Source organism: Cricetulus griseus, chromosome 8 (assembly GCF_003668045.3).
Source record: "Cricetulus griseus strain 17A/GY chromosome 8, alternate assembly CriGri-PICRH-1.0, whole genome shotgun sequence".
NCBI lineage: Eukaryota > Metazoa > Chordata > Mammalia > Rodentia > Cricetidae > Cricetulus > Cricetulus griseus.
The window spans coordinates 53,096,721-53,120,300 of record NC_048601.1 but is presented as its reverse complement, the minus strand read 5'-3'; the positions used below and the strand labels follow the sequence as shown (position 1 = coordinate 53,120,300).

General features: G+C 50.5%; 2 protein-coding genes across 5 annotated transcripts in view; one reads left to right on the top strand and one right to left on the bottom strand.

Annotated features, from left to right (window-relative positions):
- Positions 1-23,580, bottom strand: part of Iqsec1 (IQ motif and Sec7 domain ArfGEF 1) — a 106,785-nt gene that overhangs the window by 44,526 nt on the left and 38,679 nt on the right. The window contains exon 1 of one of the 4 annotated variants that reach the window (XM_027428866.2): positions 11,718-12,029. The exons of the other annotated variants lie outside the window; for them this stretch is intronic. Coding sequence (XP_027284667.1) covers positions 11,718-11,782 — 65 coding nt within the window. The 5' untranslated portion in view covers positions 11,783-12,029. Of the gene's footprint in view, positions 1-11,717; positions 12,030-23,580 lie in introns of those variants that run through there. 4 annotated transcript variants of the gene reach the window in all.
- LOC118238431 (myosin regulatory light chain 2, skeletal muscle isoform-like) lies at positions 16,829-17,421 on the top strand. The gene is made up of 2 exons (XM_035448709.1): positions 16,829-16,876; positions 17,069-17,421. Exons 1-2 carry the CDS (start codon positions 16,829-16,831, stop codon positions 17,387-17,389), a joined length of 369 nt encoding a protein of 122 aa, XP_035304600.1. The 3' UTR covers positions 17,390-17,421.

Here is a 23,580-nt window from a genome sequence, read left to right as displayed (position 1 = left end):
AGGCATCCGCTTAGGGGGCAGAGGTATCCATTTGCTCACAAAATGACCCCAGTCCCCAAGTAGGACTGGGCACAGCAGGTGACATGGGTGAATGGTGCTGATAGTGAAGGACCTGAGTAAGCAGGACCAGCTTTTCTGACCTAGAGCCCAGTGAATAGGCAGTGCCAATGCCACAATGAGGTCAAAAAAGATATAAGGACATGGTCTGGTGTATTCCCCCATCCCTCTATCCCCTGCCTCATGGGTGGGAGGCCTACAGCAGGGAGGCTTGCTAGTCACAGACTAGGAAGCTGCATTGTAGAAATGCCACAGACTCCACATACGCAAAACCCATCACATCATAGCACAGTTCCTGAGCCTCAAGTCTCCAAGAACAGAGGACAATGCAGACACACCTTCTAGGACACTCTGGGCTCAGCTTCAGGGCCCCTGAATCTGCCCTGAACCACTTCTTACAAACCCAGGATGCCTCTAAGAGCTGTGCCCTATCAGACCAGACAAATGCAGTAGGAGCAGAGTTCCTGACACAAGCTGGCAACACACACCCTCACTTAGGAAGATAGCCAGCTGGCAAAAGGGACAGGCGGCTGGGGTAGGGGTGGGGACAGAAGCAAACACCCTGCAATCAAGCCCAGCCAGGCCTCAGTTTGGCAAGGTGTCATTCACACAGTCACCACTATCATTCTGCAGAAAGCTCCATCATGTCTGAGGATGCTGTCCAGCATCCCAGGACCAGAGTACCAAACAGGGCACAGGCCTAAAACCAAGAGGAAGGTCTCCTGTGACTAAACCTAGAATGGGAAGCCTTTTCAGAAACTCCAGACCAAGGCCAGGGTAAGGCCCATCTACCTGGCTGGGAGACTAGGCAGTCCCTGGTCATAGGAAGCCTCTGAGGGCACAGGGCTCTCAGAAAGTTACTCCAGCACAGATTGTCAGCATGTCGTGTGGTTCCCCACAATGTTTTGTCCTAAAAATTAGAATAAACTGGGCATGGTGCTACATGCCCATATCTCCTGCAACTGGGAGTCTGAAGCAGCAGGATCACAAATTTGAGGCCAACCAGAGCCACAACAGTGAGCTCCTATCTCAAAACAAACAAACAATGGATGAACCAAGGAATAAACAAAGGAAACAAAGAGTAAGCCCAAGCCATTTTAACATCTATCGATCAGATACAAAAATTCTGAATTCTGAGAGGACACAACAGCTAAGAACCCCGCCACTCTGGGCCTACAACCCAGGAGTGGAAGCCACAGTCAGCTCTAGAGTGCTTGCATTATATACCAGTCCGTCACTGATCTCATCACCTGCCCACACCTGGCCTTCTGCTCTTTTCACACTCCCTTCCTGTCTGTGGAGATCTGTGTAAGGCTGAAATTCAAGGCCCACCTGTCATTCCCAAGAAGCCTAATTTAGAAAGCAGAATCCCCAAGACAAGGCTCAAAAACATCAGAGCTCTGCAGGGATGTTGGGAAGCTGCGGCCCCACTCTGTGGGTTTTATCACACCCCACAAAGGCAGCCTCATTACACTGACCACAACCCACCATCCATGGTAGGTCACGTGAGCCACCAAGCCTCTGTACCAGGCAGTCTTATGTCTGAGACTCAAAGAATCAGGACACAGTTTATTTCAAACTGACAGGGTGGCCTGCCCTGCCCATCAAGAATGTCAGTCCATGTTTGGGACATCTCAAGGCTCCAGAGGTATCCAGGGCTGAGCAGGTGAAATGCTGCATGACCTGAGGCGAGGGACCACACCTCTCGGGGCTCACACTGGCTAGTGCCCCTGACCACTAACCGCTGGGAACATGAGGTCAAGCAAAGACAAGCCTTGCCAACAATAGCTCCCACATTGGGCTGTCCTGTCCTGTGCCACTGACTAGAGAAGGGCTCAATCCCAGGGTTCTGTTCCACTTGTCCAGGGAAGAAAGGGGACAGGAAGAATGCTCCCATACTACCACCCAGCTGAGCCCTTGATGGCTCCGGAGCCAGACACATCTTGAAAAATTTGGGACATCTCTGTTCACTCCAAGTCACTCCCTGCTGGATCCAGGAGCAAAGTTCTCCACAGTTGCCACCGTGTTCTTATCTAGCCTCCCCTTTTCTCCTCCCTTTTTGCTTTCATGGACCACTCCCTGCAGCCCGCCCTCAGCCAGCCTACCCCAGCTAGCAGGGCGGCTCTTGTTGGTTTTGAATGCACAAAGATGACCAGAAGCTTCCGACCCCCGGGCTTGCTCGGAAAGATTTTTCAGAATACACATACACACACAGAGCCAAAAATCTTCCCGGCTGAGCCAAATTAAATACAGAGTCCTCTAGTTATTTCCATACGCGCAAAATGGACTTAAATAAAGCAGCTCTCTGTGGCAGGCTCCAGCAGACAGGGCCAGGCTGGGCCCCAGGGACTCCCCGGGAGAGCTGGGGGAGGCACATACTGGTGGGGGGGGGGGGACAGCCCTGGTGAGTATGGGCTGTGCCAGGGAGAAAGTGGCCTGTGTAACAGGCAGCCTCTCAGCCCACCCTGCCGCCAGGGCTGCAGCTCCCAGAGGCCCCAAGTACATGGCAGAAAGCACAGCAAACTGCTCCTGCCCCGCCTGACACATGGGCAGCCCACCATACTTAGCATTGCATCTAAGGGATCCTGTATCACAACTGAAGACCCAAAACTGCCACGCACTGACCACCCAGCACTTACAGTGAGGAGCACCTAGGTATTGCAAATGACAAATTTCTGAAGAAGTACCACATTGTCTTCCTTCCCGTTGTTTTGTGGAGGAAAAAAAAACAAGGCCCAGAGAAGTGAAAACTTAACCAATGCCATAGGCCTCACAGAAGAAAGGAGACTATGCCAACTGGGGCGTGGATGACCCCAAAGGCTGGGCTGCTCCCTGCTCCCTGCCTATGTTACCTGGGGTCAGCCCACTACTTCTAGTCACTCACGGCACAGCAGCCAGCAGGGTCTTACTGTGCTTTCGGTTTCCTGAGACCCTCATCTGCCCCATAAGCCAAAGGCAGATGGCACCACCCCTGACTCCCTACATCACTGGCACACAAGGCCCTTTCCCAGTGACTGCATACACTCAGGAAGGCATTGTGGCCACAGGCCAGGGACTAGGCCTCTCTGAGCCTATACTTCTTAGCCATAAAGTGGTAATACCAGCAGGGAGGAGTAGTTGCACACACCTTTAATCCCAGCATTTGGGAGGCAGAGGGGGGTGGATTTCTGTGAATTTGAGGACAGCCTGGCCTACACAGTGAGTTCCAAGACTGCCAGAGCTATGTAGTAAGACCCTGTCTCCAAGACAAAACAAAACAAGGTGAGACTACAACTGACCACACAGGGCCAAACAATGACACACCCACAATCCTTGACTGGGGCCTGCAGGCCTGGAAGTGCTTCTGGGAGTCTTATCCCTGCATCTCACCCTGGCAGCAGGTGAGAGGTGATGAACCTGTGCCAGGAGGAGGCTCAGGCAGGAGAGAACCCCACAGAATCAGTAGCATCTACACCCAGGGCGGGAGTGGAGTCTGGCCTAAGTATGTTCCCTGCACCAAGACAGAACCAGAGGCAATCTGGGCCTTTCCTGACCAAACTTAGTAGAGTCCTGCCCCCCATCCACCATGTGCCAAGAACTGTGGTAGGATCCAGGGTTAGTCGTAAGATATTCATAATAATGACAGCAACTAACATCTAGAACACCTACTGTGTGTCAGTCTCATTACTGGGGACCTACTATGTAGTAGGTTTCAAACCCAGCACTGAGGACTGGCCAGCTCCAAAGAGTGCAGGCCCAAGGTGGTGTCAAGGGAGCCTTAGTGGGCCAGACTCAGACAGGGAGGAGTGCAACAGAAAACTTCGCCAGGACTTGGACTGTAGGTAATCACCAGACCCCTAGGGAGAGGTGTGATGTTAGTTGCTCAAGTTAGGCCTGGACTGAGGTAGAATCAGAAATCCTGGTTAAAGGAGAAAGGGGCGGACAAAAAGGCTAGGGACCCTGACACTGAAAGACAGTGTGTCAAAGGAAACAACAGGCTGACCAAGAGGAGGGAGGCAAGGGCCACAGCCTGACTCATAGCAGGCTACACTACTCAACTGAGAACCAAAGTGAATAGACCTCATGGGAGAGGCCAAGAGTCCATTTTCTTGGCTTTACTCTCAGGGGGTACTGGAGTGACAGAAACATGTCTTATACACAATCGATGAGGGAGCCACAGGCACAGCCTCTTCCACACACCAGGCCTCCCTAAGCTGGCCCAAGCCCAAGGTTCTTGGAATGAATCCAGCATGGTCAGGGGCTGTGCAAGGAACCCACCCCAGGAAGAGCCTATCTCCAAGGCCAGGATACAGCTGACCATGAGACAAGTCCCAGATTTAAAAAACCAGAGAAATCTGCTTCAAAATAATAGATGGAAGTAAGATGAACTGCCCATGGAAATCATTGATACTGTTCTGTACACATCTGAAACTTTCTAAAACAGGGGCAAGAGAGAATGTTCAACAGTTAAGAACACTTGCTGTTCTTGTAGAGGAAAAGGATTTGATTCCCAGCATCCACAAAACCCAAGGAACCCTCTTCTGGGCCACTGGGGTACCACACATATAGTGCACATACATACATGCAGGCAAGCACTCATATATGTAAAAAATAAATCTTTTTTAAAATGAAAGAAATTTTCAACAGTAAAGGCTTAATAACTAAGACTTGCTATCTACATCAAAGTCTATTACCCTCTGAGGTCATTTTGTCTTAAAACAGAACAAACTCAAAGTGCATACACTTAAGCCCCGCCCGAACAGTCAGGGTCAGAGGGGCCCTAAACTGGCTAGTGCAGCTGCAGAGCCTGCTTCCAGTAGCAAAGAGCCATTCCTCATTCCCAATCCCACCAGAACTCACAGATTGGGGACCTACTGGGAAATCACACCAGGGCCAAATACGATGGCTGGGTTCAAGCAAGTTAGTAGGAACCACTGACTCCCACCCTGGCGTTCATTCACCCATACCTCCTGTCATGGTGAATAGAGAGCTGACCCTATACTGTCTTGAAATCCATTGGACAATTTTGAGAAAGAACAGATAGCTTCCCAAGGCTAGCAAATGGGTCCAGAGAGGCAAGACTGCTGGACACCCAAGGTTCCTCTGTCCTCTCCAAAATGGCAGTGCACCCTATCACCCATTCCATGGGGGTACTTAGAAGCCCCACACTATCAATGGGGGGCTGGGTAGGCCCACAAGGATCCTATAGGCTCTGGTCTCTCTATAGCTGCTACCTCCACCCTTCTGACTATCTTCACTCAGAGTTCTAAGCCTGTGTGTTGCATCCCCACAATGCCAGGGCAGGGCCAGAGGCACTTTCACCAACCAAAAAGCCTTGCCTGTACACAGCAAAGCTCAGTACTTCTGTCTACCCTCAGTTTTCTTGCCTGTAAAATAGAATGATGGCAGCAATTCCACAGTGTTCATGGGCAGTTCCAATAAGTGTGTGTGAAACTCAAAGACCCTGGAGTGCAGCTTCTGTTGTTCTTACTCTGTTGCCTGGCTACATCCCAGTCTCAAGCCTGCGCTAACATCAGACCCACTAAAAGTTGTCGGGGCTTTGCCTAAACCCAGAACCCTCTTTCTTTCCTGTTGTCATGGACTGGGCACCTGTTGTGTGAGATACCCATGTTGCCTCTCTCTGCACAGTCCCCACTGACAGATAAGGCAGCAGGAGCTCAGAGCCATGACCACTTGCAGCAAAACATCTAGAATGGGGCAGATCCGGGATTCTGGCCAGGTTCCTCTAACTCTCATTGCCATCCTCTAGCCACTGACATTGTTTCCAGTCTGGGGTGGTGGTGGTGTGGTATGGAGCCCCCGCCCCCTGCCAAGACTGAAGTCAAGTCCCGAACTTGGGCCTCAGGTGCCAGAAACAGCATAGACAGGACCACAACCACCAGAGTAGCCCAAAGCTCCACCCAACATAGCCACCCATCTAGCCCACGGCCCTACAGCCCTACTCCATCTGCCTCTAAGCTGGGCACTCTCCTCACTGTCTGCCATGCCCGGGATCCCTGGTTTTAGGACTCTGCCTCATAAAGCATGCAGGCCAAGCCTCCCTCTCTCCACTGGATGGCAAGCTACCTTGCTGGGCCCTCTTTCCAAACTGTGGGTAAAGCAATTCCCTTCATCTCTACATGCTTCTTAGCATCTGTTCTGACAGTGCCTCAAGCACACGGGTTTGTGGGCCGTCAGCACTTCCTCCGGCTCTGCCCTGTTCCTGCTCTGCCTTATCAAATGCATGACAATTCTTGGCCCCATCACTCGTATGCCTGACTCCCTCCTTTTAAACCTAGTTTTCTCTGTGGCCAGAAAATAAAGTTAACAGCTCCTGTCCAGAAAGACATTTCCCCTGAGTAAGCAATGTGGTCCCATCCTAGTGTTGGGGAGCCACACCAACCTGAATATTCAGTGCCACCATCTGCCACCACTGGTTTCTATGCACCTCTAGAGTGCCACATGAATCAGTGCCTCCTTGTCCTCAGAGCTACTCCACAGCCACGTGCTATCAACTATACTTCATAAATGGGGAAACTGAGGTACAGAAAGGCTATGGGATGTGATTAGATCACAGAGACAGTGGGGAGCAGAGCTGAGACTGCAAGTCAGGGCACAGGTGGTCCAGTAACAAGTCTGCTCCCAACAAATGGGCTAAAAAGCATCCTCATCTACAGGTGACCACAAGGGTCACAGAGGTGGAACAGAAGCCAGAAAGGGGGAAATCAACAGCCAGTGGGGGCCAGGCCTTTCCGAGTGGTCTCCTCTTAAGGGAGGGGTGACCCTTCAAAGCTTATTGATAAACACAACAATAAAACCTACCAGAATAATGGCAACCATAGCCACCACTGTCTAACAAGCGCTTAGTGGGACTACAAGTTCTGGTCCAAATACTCTCCCTGCCCAAACCACTCAGCCTCCAGTCAACTGAGAAACAAAAGTACTAGACACTTCTAACTTTTAAAGCAAGCAGGTTTCTGGGAGAATGTATTCAGGTTGCTGACAGACTCCAACACAGCCTGGGCAGCAGGCAATCTGGGGGAACCATTTCTGTTCCAGTGCATGAGAGGCTGCTTCCAGCTGGGGCCTCTTCCAAATCTTCCAGTTTATTAACCATCCTCCTCCCCTCCAGGGGATTAAGTTCACTCCCACAGCCATCTGTCCTTTCATGTCAGAAGCCATGGGTTTCCTCACCATGTGGAAGCCTGCCGTATCTGGATTGGTCCCTTAGTGAATCATGGGACAGTTTTTGTCCCCGAGCCCCCAGACCATGCATAGCTGGAGCTGGGAATGCACACAGGATCAAAGTGTAAAAAAAAATAAGAATAAAGAGTGCTACCCACATAGCCCCTGTAGAGTCCAGAAAAGTGGTTCTTGTGGTCTGTGGGGAAAGAGACAAGACGTCAGGAAAGCCTGGCACATTGTCACAGACCAGGGTATAGGCTGGGGCACTTGGGAAAATTTTGGGAATCCAGACACCAAGGGATACCAGATCTATTTACACTAGTGACATTTTGCCAGACATGAATTAATCCCAGAGGAAACAGATCCTGGCTGTGGTGCACACAGGCCCTGAAGTCAGGCAGACAGGGTGCAAATCCCAGCTCAGCCTTCTCTGGCTGGGAACTCTGCACCTCTGTACATCTGAAATGAGGCACAGAAGCCTGTATTCCTAAATGAAGAAACACAAACATACACACCACGGCTATGCACAGCCATGTGGCTGTTACTGAGGTGACCTTTGAACAGAAAGGAAAAGTAAATGCAGTGAGTCTCCCAGATTTGAAAGCATGGAAGAAATCTCATGACAGCTCCAGAGTGCCTTCAGTTCAAACTCAACTGCCACTGTGGTGAGAGACCTCACACCAAGAGAGTAAAATGTGAAGGACGCCACTTCCATGATGAGCAGAGAGACTGGAACACAGACAATAAACTCTAAGCAAGTGGCCTCAGAGAGTGTTCCCATGTAGGGTCCCCAAACCAGACTTTAGCCTACAACAAGAAGAGAAGATGGGAGGGACCATTTTCATCCAACATTCCTGTCACAGAAGGGAAAAACTGGACAGTGACAGTAGCAACCACTCACTGGGCTCTGGGCAGAGCTGCTCATCTCACCTCCATCCCCACTCACATTTATAGTCTCATTTCATGGGTGAGACAACCAAGGCTCAGAGAGGGGAGGCAACATACCCAATACTGCTCAGCTGGAAGGGCCAAAGTCAAGACTCTTTGACATACAGAGTAACCTTGGTTCCTCTATCAGCTCAAGTCCTGGCCAAGGAGGTGCTCAGTAGATGTCAGGAGAATGAAAGAACACAGGCAAGCCCAGGGCTGAGTACCCCTTCAGTCAACTCTTCCAGGTTAGGAGAAATTGTCATGCCTATTTATGCTTGCATTCCCGGATGCAATGATCAATCTGACCACGAGTCAGGTGCAGTGCTAGGTATGCGCACATGCCATGGACCATCACTCGGTAAGGGTACCGCCACGGAAGCCAGAGTTGGAACAGGCCCAGCTGGCACTGTGCCATATTTCCCCCATAATTGCCATCAATTTTCTCTCTGCAGCAGCTCCCGCAGTGGATCAGCCAGATCCTCTAAGGCCACAGCAAATTAATTCTTCAAGAGTCTTAATGGCCTTTAAAGTCATTAGAATCTGCTTTTGAGGACTCAGGGTAAATCACACTCCACAGCCTTGAGCCTCCTCTCCCCAGACAAACACACCTCCACAGGGAACCTCACCCAGGCCTCCAGCCATGGCCCAGTCCCAGCCCACTAGAGCCTGGTGGTTGCCTTGCCTCTGTGCTTACTGGGCGGATATTTCACACGTCATCATCATTCAAAGGAAATTTACAAAAGAGGAAGGAAGACAACACAGTGGGTCACTGGCAGCTGGGAAGTATACAGTGCTGACTTGGACAAACCGGACAGCAGCATGGAGGTTGCAGGACTGGCTAGCCAGGGAAGGCCACCCATACCTGCAAAGCCCCTGCCAGGCACTACTTTCATATCCTATCATTAAAGGGGAAACTGAAACCCAGGGGGCTATGGTAACTTGCATAAACTCACAAAGTAGGCTGTGATTTGAAAGCACTGTCTACCCTGTGCCATCTTCCTGCTGCCTGAGCTGCTCTGGACTCCTGATACTTCAGCACACCAGGGTTCCATGTCTGCAGAACATAGCCAGGGAAATGCATGCACAACACCCCCCCCCCACACACACACAACTCCTGTCCAATCCCTTCCACAAACACCCATCTGCCCAGTCATCAGGCTATTCAACCATGCAGCTGTCAGTCCTGTCCATGTTTTAAGCCAAAGCTGTGTAAATATTAGCACAACTAGTTCATAGTCCGACTTCCTTGAATGAAAGCCTGAAGTCCTGATAGGGGACTCTAGGGACCTACCCTCTATCATAATATCTGGGCCTAAGCCCCTTGAGCTGTTGTGGTACAGGTATGGGGTATGGCCACTGGGCTCTCAAGTCTTTGCTTGTGCTCTTTTAGAAAACAAAGGTCAAGCAAGACTCCTGTGTTGCTGTGATGTGGGAAAACAGTGAAGCATCAGGTGGGCCATGCTATTCCAGAAGCCTATGCATGCAGGATAGTGTGCCAGCCTGAGAGTGACCTGAGGCACTGAGACTGCAGTTTTTTTAAGACGCTGGAACATGCTGGCTCCTATCTGAGTTTAGGGAGCAGGAGATGGCCAGATGAAAGGACTGTAAGTAAGATACAAGAAGGTCCAGGAAGGCTCTCTAGCCAAAGGAGCACCTGGCTCAGCCTCCGCAGCACCAATGAGTCTCTCCCAGCCCTCCAAGGTTTCCTTAGAAATCGCATGAGGTAGGGGATGCCCATCTGCTCTGTGGCTTATGGGCTGCATCTGAGCAGGGCTCCTTGCTCTCCAGGACACCTGGCCCCACTGTGGCTGTAGAGCAGCTGTCAACAAGCAATCCAGATCCAAGATCTAGGCAGGACCCCTGGCAGCTGGAAGACTGCCATCAGAGATGCAGAGAGACTTCTGCTGATGGATGTGGGACAGAACTACAACAGAGGCAGCCATGGACATACCAGCTAAAGTGGTGACACTGTGGGATTCTAATGAAGGAGAGGAAACCCCCCCCCACACACACACACCCTTTCAGCTCTAGGGGAGAAGAGGTAGGGTCAGAAACTGCTGACCCATTTCCCGTGGTCATGTTGTGAACATGGTCACCCCTAGACTGCTGGCCACATTGGGACTAAAAACACAACTCTGAGCTATGTTCACTGCTGTACCCTTGGTTCCCAGGCTAGAGGCTGGTGGTCTACACACACTAGGCATTCAATAAACCACAGAATCTTAGTACTGATGAGACTAAAGGCCCAGACTCCTTTTGCTCTCTTGCAATATGAGGATGCTGGAACAATAGGACAGGAATTCAAACACTGGATGGGACAGCTGAGGAAATGTCCAGGGTCTTGACCACCTGTGGGGTCTGATTGTGACCCCCCCAATCCCAGACGAAGCCCACAGTTCTAGACAGATGGCCATGCAGCTGCAGCTCGTCTTGCCTCGGCTTCAGATGCTAGAAGTACTGGGTCTTAGGAAATGCCACCCCCCTCCCACAGCCCCACATGAAGCTTCAGGCCAGAACCCCACACTTGGGGTGGGGACAAAGTACTGCAAAACACACTCATGTTTTCATTGCAACTGCCAGGCAGGCCTTGGGAAATTTTGAAATGAAAGATTAAAGGGCCGAGGTGGGCTTCTCCCAGAGAGGCCCAGTCCACTAGTCAACAAATCCCCTCAGCCCCACACCCCTGCTCACGGAAGGGCCTGCAGACAGCTCGGGGGCAGCTGTGCTGCCAAGCAGGAGGAAATCAATATTCCTAGCACATACACACAGTCTCTCCCTTCATAAACACAGGCATAGGGTACTCAGTCTCACATAGACCCCTAAAACCAAGAGCAGCCAGCTTCTCTGAACCATCAGACTCCTTTCTGAACCATACACAAGCTTCACTCCAGCAGGTAAACAACACCCACAGTCCAGCCAGCAACCCTACTCACATCTGTACTTGGTCAAAAACAGCAGTCACACAAACTCCAGGCACCCCAGCACCCGCCCAGGTGGCCTGCCAGGTGTGCAGTATCTAAACACACACACACACACACACACACACACACACACACACACACACACACACACACACACAAAGAGAGAGAGAGAGAGAGAGAGAGAGACAGAGACAGAGACAGAGAAAGAACAACACATCCTTGCTGGAGTCTCCCCGACACAGTGGATACATACATGCAGACAGACCCAGGGTCTCCAACAATCAGACTTGTAGGAGAGACCCCTGGCAGCCTGTGCACTGAAATCAGATACAAGGCACAGGCAGAGCTGGGTACCTTCTCTGACACAAACTACAGGCCTTTTGCTGTCTCGCCCTTCACACACGCACCGAATCTAGTTTCCCACTCATTCCCACAGAACTCCTATGCCCACAACCCACTTCTGTCCTTACACACCCTCGCTAACAGAGACCGGCTCCCGGCAGGCAGGCCGGGCGCTCTGCCCTGACAGTCACACCCATCCCCGCAGCCCCCCTCTAGCACATAGGATCCCCACAACGGACGACCCAGCCCCTACCGGGGCCCATCTCCCTTCGCCGGCCTCTGCTCTTGCCCGGCTGGCCTTACCCGCTGTCAAGCTCCAGTTCCAGCAGGGACTGGGTCCTCTCTGAGTTGCAGTGCAGGCACCACATGACGGTCGCCGCGGGAGCGGCCCGGGCCAGCGCCCGGGGACCCAGGCCGAACCGCGCGCCAGCGACTCCCCCCCGCGGCCGCTGGACCCCGGACCCGATCCCCGACCACTCGTCCGTTCGCCACGGACCCTCGCCGGTCCCTCCGGCTTTCGCCCGTGGGTTCACACAGCTCTAAGTGCCGGAGTCCAAACGCCGGCCCTGCGCGACCCTCCCGCCGCTGCCTGCCTGTCGTAACGCAAGTCCGGCCGGAGGAATGTGGTCGGGGGCGGGGCCACATGGCGGGGGGTGGGGTCTTCTGGGGGCGTGGCCAGAGCCGTGAGTTCCGGGAGGAGCGCAGATTCTGCTCTTGGCTTGCTGCACCGGGTGCAAGCCCTTCTTCACGTGTAAGCACAACAGGTAGAACGCACCAAAAACCTCAATCTGCGCCAATCCTGACTGGCTTCGGAGTACAAAACTTTGCATCCCCAAACAGAGGAGGAGCAACAAGTGGTTCCAGGGCTCTGACGCGCCTGTCCCAGATCTCGTGGAAAGAGATTTATTTCTCGCCAAACGGACCCACACACCCTTTGCGGCGAGTGACGCGCTAGAAGCAACAATGATCAGCATCGTAGAGGGCTTTACTGGTACCCAGTCCAGTGGGCAACATTGTGAAGTGGGCGGGGTTACTTCGGGCCCCATTTACTGAGGAGGAGACTGAAGCTGGGCCCTTCCTCACCCTCTCCCCACCCATCTACAAGCTCTCATAGCTTGCTGATCCCCACGTGTATACTGTTTATTACACAGAAGGCAGGCAAGGTGCCCAGTACCAACACTGGTAGAATGCCCACATATACATGGACAGAACAGGAAGATACACACAAACCAAACACCCACCCTGAACACCCCACCAGCAAGACCATTTCCTGAGGGGAGTGGGAAGGCTGCAAGGAGCCACTAATGTGGGGGCATCTTGTACACACTGGCAATGTTAAAAACACCCAGGCTGTGTGTGGTGACTCGTGTCTGTGTAATCCCAAAACCCAGGAGATTGAATCAGGAGGCTCCTGAGTTCAAGACCAGCCTGGGCTGTGCGGTGAGACCTAGATCAAAATAGAGATCTTAGATGGGGAAGAAACATTTGCATATCAGATCTGATAATACTCTAGTTTTTGTCTCCCATAAAGAATTCTTGCTCATCAGTAAGAAGGCTGATTTTCAGCAATCGGAAAAGGATGGAAATGAACATTTTGCCAAGCATATATAACCAAGGATCAGTGAGAACACTTAAAGATGCCTGGGACCAGTGGCCACTGGGGAGGTATGGGTAAAAGTGTGAAGTAATGCCACTCCTCATTCACTTCAGAGCTACAAAAGCTCCCATACACAGACACTGTGGCCACATCTAGCATCCGCTTAGCTAGGGTGAGGTAGGGAGGTGGCAGTAGACAGGACTGCAATAGCTACTTGTTGGGGGCCAGAAGAAAACCCCCAACTCTGACCCAGCTGTCCTCTAAAAATAGGTGATGCTAAATACAATCAAAAGGATCCTCAGGCCCAGTTTCAGGAACCCTGGGGAAGCAGGCTCCAGCCTCCCTATCTACGTCCACCAGGAATTCCAGGCACTCCTCCCAGCCCAGGTCCAGGGCACACAGCTGGCCAGGCTGAGTTTTAGATGGGGTGAGCTTTCCCATGAGCAAGTGGTGTGGTGGTGTGATAAGTCCCTGCAAACCAAAAGCCTCTATCTTTTGACTTCATCCTCCTGAACATGGTGTGTCTCCATCTTGCTCCAGTGCCTGGCAGATTCATAACAAATGTCTGAATAGGTACAAGGAAAGCCCTGGTGGGGAGACATGGCAAATGCTGATTTTTCTGCAGAAATGTCTAGCCCAGACAGAAATCAGTTGTTACTCCTACCATTCTGGCAAATTTCGTAGCCCCCAGAGTCTCAATTTCTTTTTTTTCTTTGTAATTTATTTATTCTTATTTTATACACATTGGTGTTTTGCCTACATGTATGTCTGTGTGACAGTGTCAGATCTTAGAGTTATAGACAGTTGTTAGCTGCCATGTGGGTGCTGAGAATTGAACTGGGGTCCTCTGAACAAGTCAGTGCTCTTAACCACTGAGCCATCTCTCCAGCCCCCTCAATTTCTTCAAAGTGTTAGCTCATCAGAAATCTCTACCCCAGCAGATTCAATATCCTGTTTAAATGTACCTAGCATTCAGAAGCATGCACTCTGTCCCCATCTTCCCAGGCCTCAATGAGGAGATACTATAGTAACAAGTATAGCCTAATATGGTGTTACTGCCCCTTGAAAGGTCACAATGATGGGGGCATTTTGGATTAGGCCTTGAGGGATAATAGGAGCTTCTCTAGGGGATGGATGCATGAAGCAACAACATCATAAGAATGTTTAGTTCCACAGTTGGGGCCTGGGTTTTAGTCCTGAGCTGATTGCTTTGGCCTGTTTTAGATACCATAATCCCGACATATTACCATCCTCTTGGCTTTTGACAGTCTCCCTGCTCTCCGTGGCCAGACATGTGACATCCCAAGCTGTCAGGGTGAAGCCCAGCTCCTCCCTACATCTGGCTGAGCCTCATGTGGCCTGGCTATAGGCCATCTCTCCAGTACTGCCCCCACTCCCTCCCTCCTGTCCGCCTTGCCAACAGTAAGCAATAGTAAGCTTCTTACTGCTAAGCTTTTCTCAGTCCTCCTAACCACCACCCCCCCATTCTGCCTAGTTCAGGACTGAGACTTTGGGGTTCAAATTCCACGTCTCTTCTCCCAGACAGACATCAGACTAGTCCCTCGTCCAAGTCAGAACCTCCCCCTTTTACTCCAGTTTCTCTACTGAGCCTCCCTCCTTATGTGAGTAAGCTATGACAAAATGCTAGGAAGGGCTGGCCCTATTCTTCCTGCAGCCACCCTATGACTACTCTGAGGAGCCTAGGTCTCCAGGGACCCAGCAGCTACATATATCAAAAGATTTGGCTGAGACCTAGATCCAGCCTGCTGTCTGTCTTTGTCTTAATAAAGTTTTATTAGAAGGGAGCCATGTTCATTCACTCAGGTCTTGCATAACCAGCTAAATAGTTGCAAGGGAGACATGTGACCTGCAAAGTTATCCAGCCCTTCCCAAAAGGATCCCAAATCCCCACCAGGAGACTCATACTGGCCCCAGCCACTTGGTGAAATCTGTTCACCCAAACAGACCTTGTGCTTAGGATGGAACTTCCAAAGCAGGATGCAAATACTGCAATGAAATCAACAGACTAGGTCAGGTAGTTTGTATACGTGAGAGCCTAATCTTAATTCTCAGAAATGAATCCTGCTATACTGCCTGACCCATCAATGGAAGCTCACACTAAACAGACAGTGGCCATGGCATTGCAAATGCTCTGGCTGCAGTGGCAGTGCCAGAGGTTGCAAGGGGGAGTGTGGGCATTGCAAGATATATGTAGCATTATAGGATGAGCATGCTTCCACAGGACTGCAGTCACATGACACTGAGACTGTGCTCTACTTTCTGCTCTGGTGGGGATGAACCCAGGGCTTGGGGCATGCTAGGTAAGCACTTCACCACTGCACCATACCACAGCCCTCCCAGCCCATTGTTTACAAAAGACACAAGGAAGAGGTACCAATGGCTGTCATGAGAAGGGGACATAGGAATCACAGAGAGTCCTTGGCCCCTGTACCTAAAGCCTGGCTGGGGCAGTGGTGGGAATGAGGAAGAGCCTTACAGTGTCTGACCTCTGATAGTTTTCAGAAACATTAATATTTATTTTTTAAAAAATTTTTAGGGGTGTGTGTGTGTGTGTGTGTGTGTGTGTGTGTGTGTGTGTGTGTAGATATGTACACATGACTGCAGGTGTCCTTAGAGACCAGGAGAGGGCACTGGATACCCTGGAGTTAGAAATACATGTAAGCTATGATCTACCTGATGTGGGTACTGGGAGCAGAACTCCAGTCCTCTACAAGAACAATACAGGCTCTTAATGCTGAGCCATCTCTCCAGACCAATTTAAAATTTTTGAAAATTTAAGCCATGTTTATTACTTTGTAGCACAGCAAAGAAGTCAATAAAAAGGCACTGTATTGCAGAGGACTGGAACAATGCTAGTTGATATAGGGACCTCAAGAAAGGTCTTCAAGCCTACCAGAGCTGATCCATGGAGACCTCAATTCTAGCTGGCACTTGAGCAATCTCTAGGGCTGCAATGAGGCCCTGACCTGGCAGTATCTTGCAGCTAGCCAGAAAGATCAGCTGGAGCTTCTTCATAGAATCAAGCTACACACCCCCTAACCCCTGCCTGTTAATCATTAACATGAGACTAACCACTCTGCTGGGAACTTCCTACCCTAGCTAGCTAGGCTCTGTGCTGAGGGGGAAGCTTAGTGGCCATTCATTCTGAGCCCCAAACTCTCATGAATGAACAGGGAAACTTAGGACTGTGTGGGTATGTACTAAATACACTGTCATTGACACAGGCTTTTGGCCACACTGTCCACCAGTATCACACTGCCTTGGTAGCACAGCCAGGGACCAGGACAGTAGGGCAGATGACCCAGACTGGATGTTTTTAAAATCCTTCATTCTAGCCAGGCAGTGGTGGCACATGCCTTTAATCCCAGAGGCAGATGGAATCTCTTGTGAGTTCAAGGCCAGCCTGGTCTACAAAGTGAGTTCCAGGACAGGCTCCAAAGCTACACAAAGAAACCCTGTCTCAAAAGAAAAAAAAAAAAATCCTCCATTCTAACTCGGGCATGGAGTGCAACTTAGTCATGTGACTTGCGGGGGCGTGTATGGAGCCAGGGTGAGTGGCTCCTCAGGAGGTTGAAGCAGGAAGATTTCTTGCACCTGTGCTATAACATGAGACCTTGTTTCAAAACCAAACAAATATAAACTACCCAAACTAGGAAGAAACAGAACAGAGACAGACCCAGAGGTCTGGGGTGTGACCTCTGGGGGAACCAGGCAATATGTCCCCCAGGACAGAAACACTCCCATATAAACAAAGATCTTTCTAACAGGGACCAACTTCCCATTTCAAAACGGGTCGATGGCATTATTGACAAGGAGGATCTCCGGGACACCTTTGCCGCCATGGGTGAGCCCCATACTCCCATCCATAAACAGTGAAAGCTACGGAAAGCTGGGGGGATCCAGCGGCTTCAGGCTTCAATCTGCCCACATGAAAAGGGAATAAGTTGATATATGTTTATGGGAAGTAGAACTCTGGTCCCCAGCACCCAACTCCAACCCCTGCTGCTCACTCTGTTCAGGCTGTCTCAATGTGTAGAACAAGGAACTCGATGCAATGATGGAGGAGGCCAGTGGGCCCATCAACTTCACTGTCTTCCTGACCATGTTTGGAGAAAAGCTTAAGGGTGCAGACACTGAGGACGTGATCACTGGAGCTTTCAGGGTCCTGGACCCAGAGGGGAAGGGCACCATCAAGAAGCAGTTCCTGGAGGAGCTGCTTATCACACAGTGTGACAGATTTTCCCAGGAGAAGATCAAGAACATGTGGGCAGCCTTCCCTCCAGATGTGAGCGGTAACGTAGACTACAAGAACATCTGCTATGTCATCACACACAGTGACGCTAAGGACCAGGAATAGGGGACCCAAGACCTCAGAAGACCTAGATAGGCATCTAGCCTCCCCAACTCTCACCCGACCCCCAATGAAACAAAACTGGTCTTTGTTTCTTTAAAAAAAAAAACAAGAAAGAAAGAAAGAAAGAAAGAAAGAAAGAAAGAAAGAAAGAAAGAAAGAGAAAGAGAAAGAAAGAAAGAAAGAAAGAAAGAAAGAAAGAAAGAAAGAAAGAAAAAAAAAAAAACTTGGGTCAGTTTTCACAAAAGAAGCCTACACATGGGGACTTACCCTTTCTCCCTACAAAAGGTAAGCAGGATGAACTTGGGAATAAGGGGCTCTTGCTCTGCAGCCTTTGAAGTTTAAATGAACATGAAGGATGGCCCTGCACAAGGAACTATGGGAAACGATCCAGGCACCAAAAGGGCTTTTCTGCAAGAACAGAAGCCAAGATGGCCCTTCTCCCAGATGTCCTTTGATGCCTGTGCATTGGCAGGTCCCCAGTGTCCACAGCTACCCTGCCACACATCAGTGTAAGAAGGTGATGGTAGAGTCCCTGTGTGTCCCATATCCCTCATGTACCTCTTAGCAGACCCCACTCTCCTGGTCCCTTGCTGTCCTGGCCAGATGCACTGGGCCTGGTGTTCTGGAAGCCAGGGGATGAGCTTGTAGCTTTATAAGTACAGCCATATGAACTATATAGTCTTTGTCCAAGGGCAAAGGAAATGGCTCAAGATCAGCCTTCCTGCTGGACCAGGGGCCCAACATCCGCTACCTCTGTCAGCCACCAGCTGTCCTTTTTACAGACAGACAGACAGACACACACACACACACACACACACACACACACACACACACACACACACACACACACGTCATATCACCTGGCACACTTCAATTCTAGTGCCCACATCCTCAGCAAACACGAAAAAGTACTTATTTTAGCTCCTTGTCCCTCCTGGGTGAGTGGTAGAAGGGAACTACAGCACATTTCCAGGGAAAGTATAGGATGATCATAACCATTCCAGCTTCCCCGAGTTCCTCAGGCCGATAGCATCTTCAGTCCAAAGGTGCCTGTGAAGTGTAGTGATGGAGGGGAGCCTGAGAGCTCCTCCCCTCCTCTACCCTTACCTCCCAGAGGGCAAGAACGCAAAACCAGCCAGTGTGCTAAGGGAATAAGCATCCTTTCTGACCTGGCTGTTTCCCACAGTGGAGATGATCATAGCCTGGGGGCTCAACAGCTTTGGTATGGTTCAAAGCACCATGGTTTAATGTGTGATCTTGGATCTTGGACAGGTTTTCCGGTCTCTTCCCTCCCTGCCTGCCTCTCCTCTTCTTCAAGCAGCACTGTTACCTCCTAAGTCATACTTTACAGAAGCCATCAGACTGAATCCTCAGCAAGCCTTTATTTCACAGATAAACTGAGACATGAGAGTTTGAGAAAGTGACCTAAGGACACACAGCAAGTGCCTGGCTGATAAGCTAGGTACATCTGGCTCCCAGTCATGAACTTAACCATGAAGCTAGAACCCAGGTACTTATTGGATGCAGTCCCTGGACTAAGTTTACTATGACCCAGAGGAAAGAGATCTGGGGTTGGCAGAGTTAAGAGCCAAAGTGAGTGAAGAATTTGAACCCAGGGCTGGTGTCTCACATCTGTGCTTGCTAAATGTTCCATTGAGCCTTCATAGCTGGGCTCTGAAATGAATGAATGAGCTCACCCTGGTCCATAATCACCTTGCTAAGCCTTTGCCCACTGGCAGTCACTTCCCCACCAGAGTGACGTCCTGAAACTGTTGGCTCACCTCTGTTCCTGTGATCAATAAATTCTTTCACTCCTCTGGATTCCGCAGACTCTAGAAGAGCCAGGGGGAACCAAAATGCTGGTCCTATGTGCAGTGTGCTAGAGGGCCCAACATGAGAGGAAGCACTCTGGCTGAAGTTTACAAACAAGACAAACTGATACCATGGCCACTGTTGACATGGGTTTCTTTCTTTCAGCTTCACCTGAACAAGGGCTCACCTGCCTGTTAAACCAGGCAGAGAAATTGAAGGAACCTAGAAGAACCTATCTGAAAGCTGCAAGGGCTTGCCCTCCTGCAGACCACCCCACTTGCTTTTCCCACTTCAGGGGCCATGGCAGAGCAGGCCCGTTTATTCCTAAGCACTGAATTCACGGCCAAGAGCAGCTGGCTGGGTGGTGCCAGGCCTGAGCCTGGCGGCCTCAGCTTAATGAATAGATGTGTTCCTTTATAACAAGGGCTGGGGCGCCTGCCTGGCAAATGGATGCCATTAAGGGCTCCTGAGACACCAGCCACTCTTAAGTGGGTTAACATTCCCCCTGCAATCTTCTCTATGTAATTGATTTAAACAACACCTTCTTTTGTCCCAGTGGGGAGGGAGACGTCGACCAGTGTGACCCTGGCACACTGGCTGGGAATGACTTGAGGTGGGGTCCCGGGAGGGTGGAGGCACATTTGGCACGAACCTGAAACTGATCACCCACACTGTCTGCCCCAGATCGTCTCCATTTGCTCCAAGGCATGCCCTGCCTAGGCACCTCAGGATGCAGATACAGACCTGCTCTCACGAGGCTTAGACTTCCCTGGGTGAGAGGAGTGGGGAGAATGCATCGTTTTCAGTGTCATCCGGTTCTCTGAGTTCACATAATCTACAACACGGGGCTTGTTTTCCAATTTGATCACAGAGGCCTAAGCACCCAGAAGGTGAGTTTTCCCAAAGAAACGCACTTTTAAGTGATGGAGCCACCTCAAGCTAGTAAGGTGAGTCACACCTGTACGGCGAGTGGCAGCCAGCAGAAGGGTGCACCTCATCCCTAGGTGAATGCTCCCCATAGTAACAGCCCAACAGCCCAGCTGCCACCAGCATCATCTTTGTCGAAAGTCAGTTTAACAGCTCTCTTCAAGCAACACTCGGCCTGAAGTGCATGTTCACATGTTAAGAAATCAATCAAACCAGGCATTGCTACAGAAGCCTGCTGCATCTTCTAAAGCCTGGAGATAGGCCGGAAAGTGGGGGGGCTGCTCAACCAATCCAATGGAAGGATGCTTTTCACACCTGCTAGGGGCTGACCTTCAAGATATCTTGCTAAATGAAAGGGAAGCCGAAGAGCGCTATGTTGAGATAGAAAAAAAAAGGGAGCTGGGAATGTGGCTCAGAGGTGAGCGTTTGCTTAACATTCCACAGGGCTGGAGGCTCCAGGTGCAGCATGGCAGAAGGAAAACAGAAAGAGGTGTGTGTGCATGCTTGGGAATGTACACTGGACAGTTGTCACACCTAGTAAGGAGAATGTGACATAGGTGGGGACTCCATGCTCATGTGCGTGCTTTGGTAGCTTAGCTACAGAACATACAGTACTACTATGCATGTAATCAAGAAAGGTAATAAGCCTTCTGGGTGACAGGCACTTGAACACATGTCTCTGATGGACACCTTGGTCTCAAAGCAAACAGAAGGGCTGAGAGAGCAGCAGAAGGAGAGTGATTCCTCCTGGGTGTCCCCTGGAATGAAGTCTGTAACCCACCTGGAAGCTCACTTGTGGCCTGAATCTGACACTGTCAGCACTCTGCTCTGTAAGCAGTCGAAATCTAAGCACGCATCATACACTGTAAGAAATGGCACAGTCACGTCCAGTCAAAGACTCCAGTCTGCCCAAGGTAAGTGAGGAGGCTGCCAGGGGCCAGGCAAGGGAGGCCTCCACCTCCCATATCCATAGCAGGGAAGAACTGGGCTCTCTGCCCCAGCCCCCTGCTGCTTCCTGCAGGTCAAGTGGAGGAGCAGCACTCAGGGCCCCAGAAGTGCTACTGCCCAGACAGCTATACTGGTCTGACCTGCACCGTCTCTGAAACACTCCCAGCACCTACTCTTCAGCTTATGGAGAAATGAAGACAGACCCTAGGAAGCCAAACTAATTGCCTCAAGGCTGAGCTGGGATTTAACCACTGGCCTGCTGCTGGCTAGGGAGAAATCAAGAGCCTTGCAAGTCTATGGGCCTTGGGCTAGCGAGAGCTCCCCTCCACCCCACCCCCACACTAAGGAGCCTCTCAGCTCCTGTAGCCAGCATCTTCCAAGTGACACAACCCATAGCCCCTTCTGGTCTCTAGCAATTTTCATAATCAACTGTAATTTATGTTCAATGGCAAAGATATACAGGGCTGGACCCCCTGGGGTGCTGGGAAGGCAATTTATGCTTTCTAGCACAGTGTTTGCTCAGCATGCCAGCACCAGCTGCGTCACCTCAGAGACTATTACTCTGGTTACTGGTAATTCACACTGAGTACACTATACATTCAGGATTCAGGAGAGAGGCTGGGCTGGCTGGTTGCATTGTCTTCCTGGATCCCACATCATTCCATCCTTTGAGGACACTGAGAGGAGCTGGACAACAGAGCCATCCTGGCTAACTGGCCTGCCACCCACCACCCCACAGGTCCGGGACAACAGTTACTTTCCAGTGCATTTTTTTCTTTAGTGGCCAGTCAGCTATACACTGTTGCTCCCAGAGTGCCCTGGTGTGTGGCTGGGCTTGAACACACAGTATGAAAACTGAACCAACAGAGCCAGCACTGCCATCCTGACATGTTTTCTAAGGTGAGGGCTCCCCCAGAAGACTCGGGGTGACTATGACTCTCCTAATACTGAATGAATAGAGACTCAGACAAGTCAGAACACCTGCAGAAGACCCCAGGTCACACAGTAGTACCCAGCCACCTAAGAGCTACATCACTTCCACGGCAGGACTAGGGCTGCCTGGGTCTTCTGGCACAGGCTCACCTCTCTATGTGGGAACAAGCAAGAGTGGCCAAAGAGGAGGCATGTAGAATGGGATGGTCTTGATAGCAGTGGCAACAGCCTGGGGTCCTGGAATAAGCTGCCCTCTTCCTGAGGCGCATTTGGTACCTTCTGAGCCATGGCCAAGGATGTCTCTGCAGCATCTCAAATTATGACCAAAAGAATAATAAACAAGCCAAAAGGAAACTATGGCTGGCTGTGGCTTCAGGGTGAAACACTCATCTTGTGGGGGGGGGGGTGTTCTGCAAGAGCAACAACAAGCAAAACAACAAAACCAAAGCTAAGGTACCTAAATGCTTATGACATGTGACCTCAGCTGATCTTGACCATATCCCCATTCAACCAGCAATGGAGGTGGAGAGGTTAATTCCCTTGCCCAGGGTCCAGGAAGCACTAGACAGGGCACCCAGACTCTAAAGGATCAAGCAAGGCCTGTGGACCCGGGAAGCTTGAGGCAATGCTCTGCTGTGGGACGAAGCTATTTTGGAAAATGACGGGAAGATCCATATAGGAGATGGAGAGAGAGAGAATATAAGCAATGTCCCCCATCCCTACCCCCTGCACCTGCCTTTTATGTGTGGTGGGGCTCAGACCCATTGTCCTTCCTTTTTTTTTTTTTTTCTTTTTTTGCTCCAGCAGATCTATTTCAGGTGAGCTTTAATCACAAAGAAGCAGGGTGGGAGTCAACGTAGTACACAGGAGCAAACAAGGCCACACAGCCTCTCCAAGGGCCGCTCTGGAGTGAGGCTGTGTGTGGTACAGCCAGCAAGAAGGGGCATCTGCCAGCCTTGCTTTTGATTCTCGGCTCTGCTGTTTTCCAGCTGTACAAATTAAGGACCTCTCTGAACTTCAAACCCTTTCTACATAAAAGATAATAGTCTATAACCCAGGGCCAAGCGAGAACAGCGGGCTGCACAGGGTGTCAGATGGTGTCTGTTCTCATCATCACAGACTATGTTGAAAAATGGAGGACTGGGCGATGGCTAAGCAATGGAGTACTGGCTGAGCATGGGTGAGGCAGGGGCCCAGCTCCAGCAAGGCAAAAGATGAGGGGAATAATGATATATATATATATATATATATATATATATATATATATATTATCTGGAAGTTGAATAAGACATAAGAAGCTGAGCCATGATGGGCAAAGTCTAGAGAAGAGAGCCAGGCTGGTGGAAACTACAATTGCTGCAGTCCCCAATATGGAAGAACAAGGGGGAGCGGACATCCCCCAATGTCCTGTGCTGTAGTTTCAGTAATTAACCATATAAGTAAACATTATATAAGTGAGAAACACAAGGCTTGAATAAAAGGTTCTCATACGGAGCTGTTCTTTATTATTTGTGGGGAACTACTGAGGTGCTGTGTGAAACATATCCCCCATGTTCTCGTCTTGCTCATGCCCG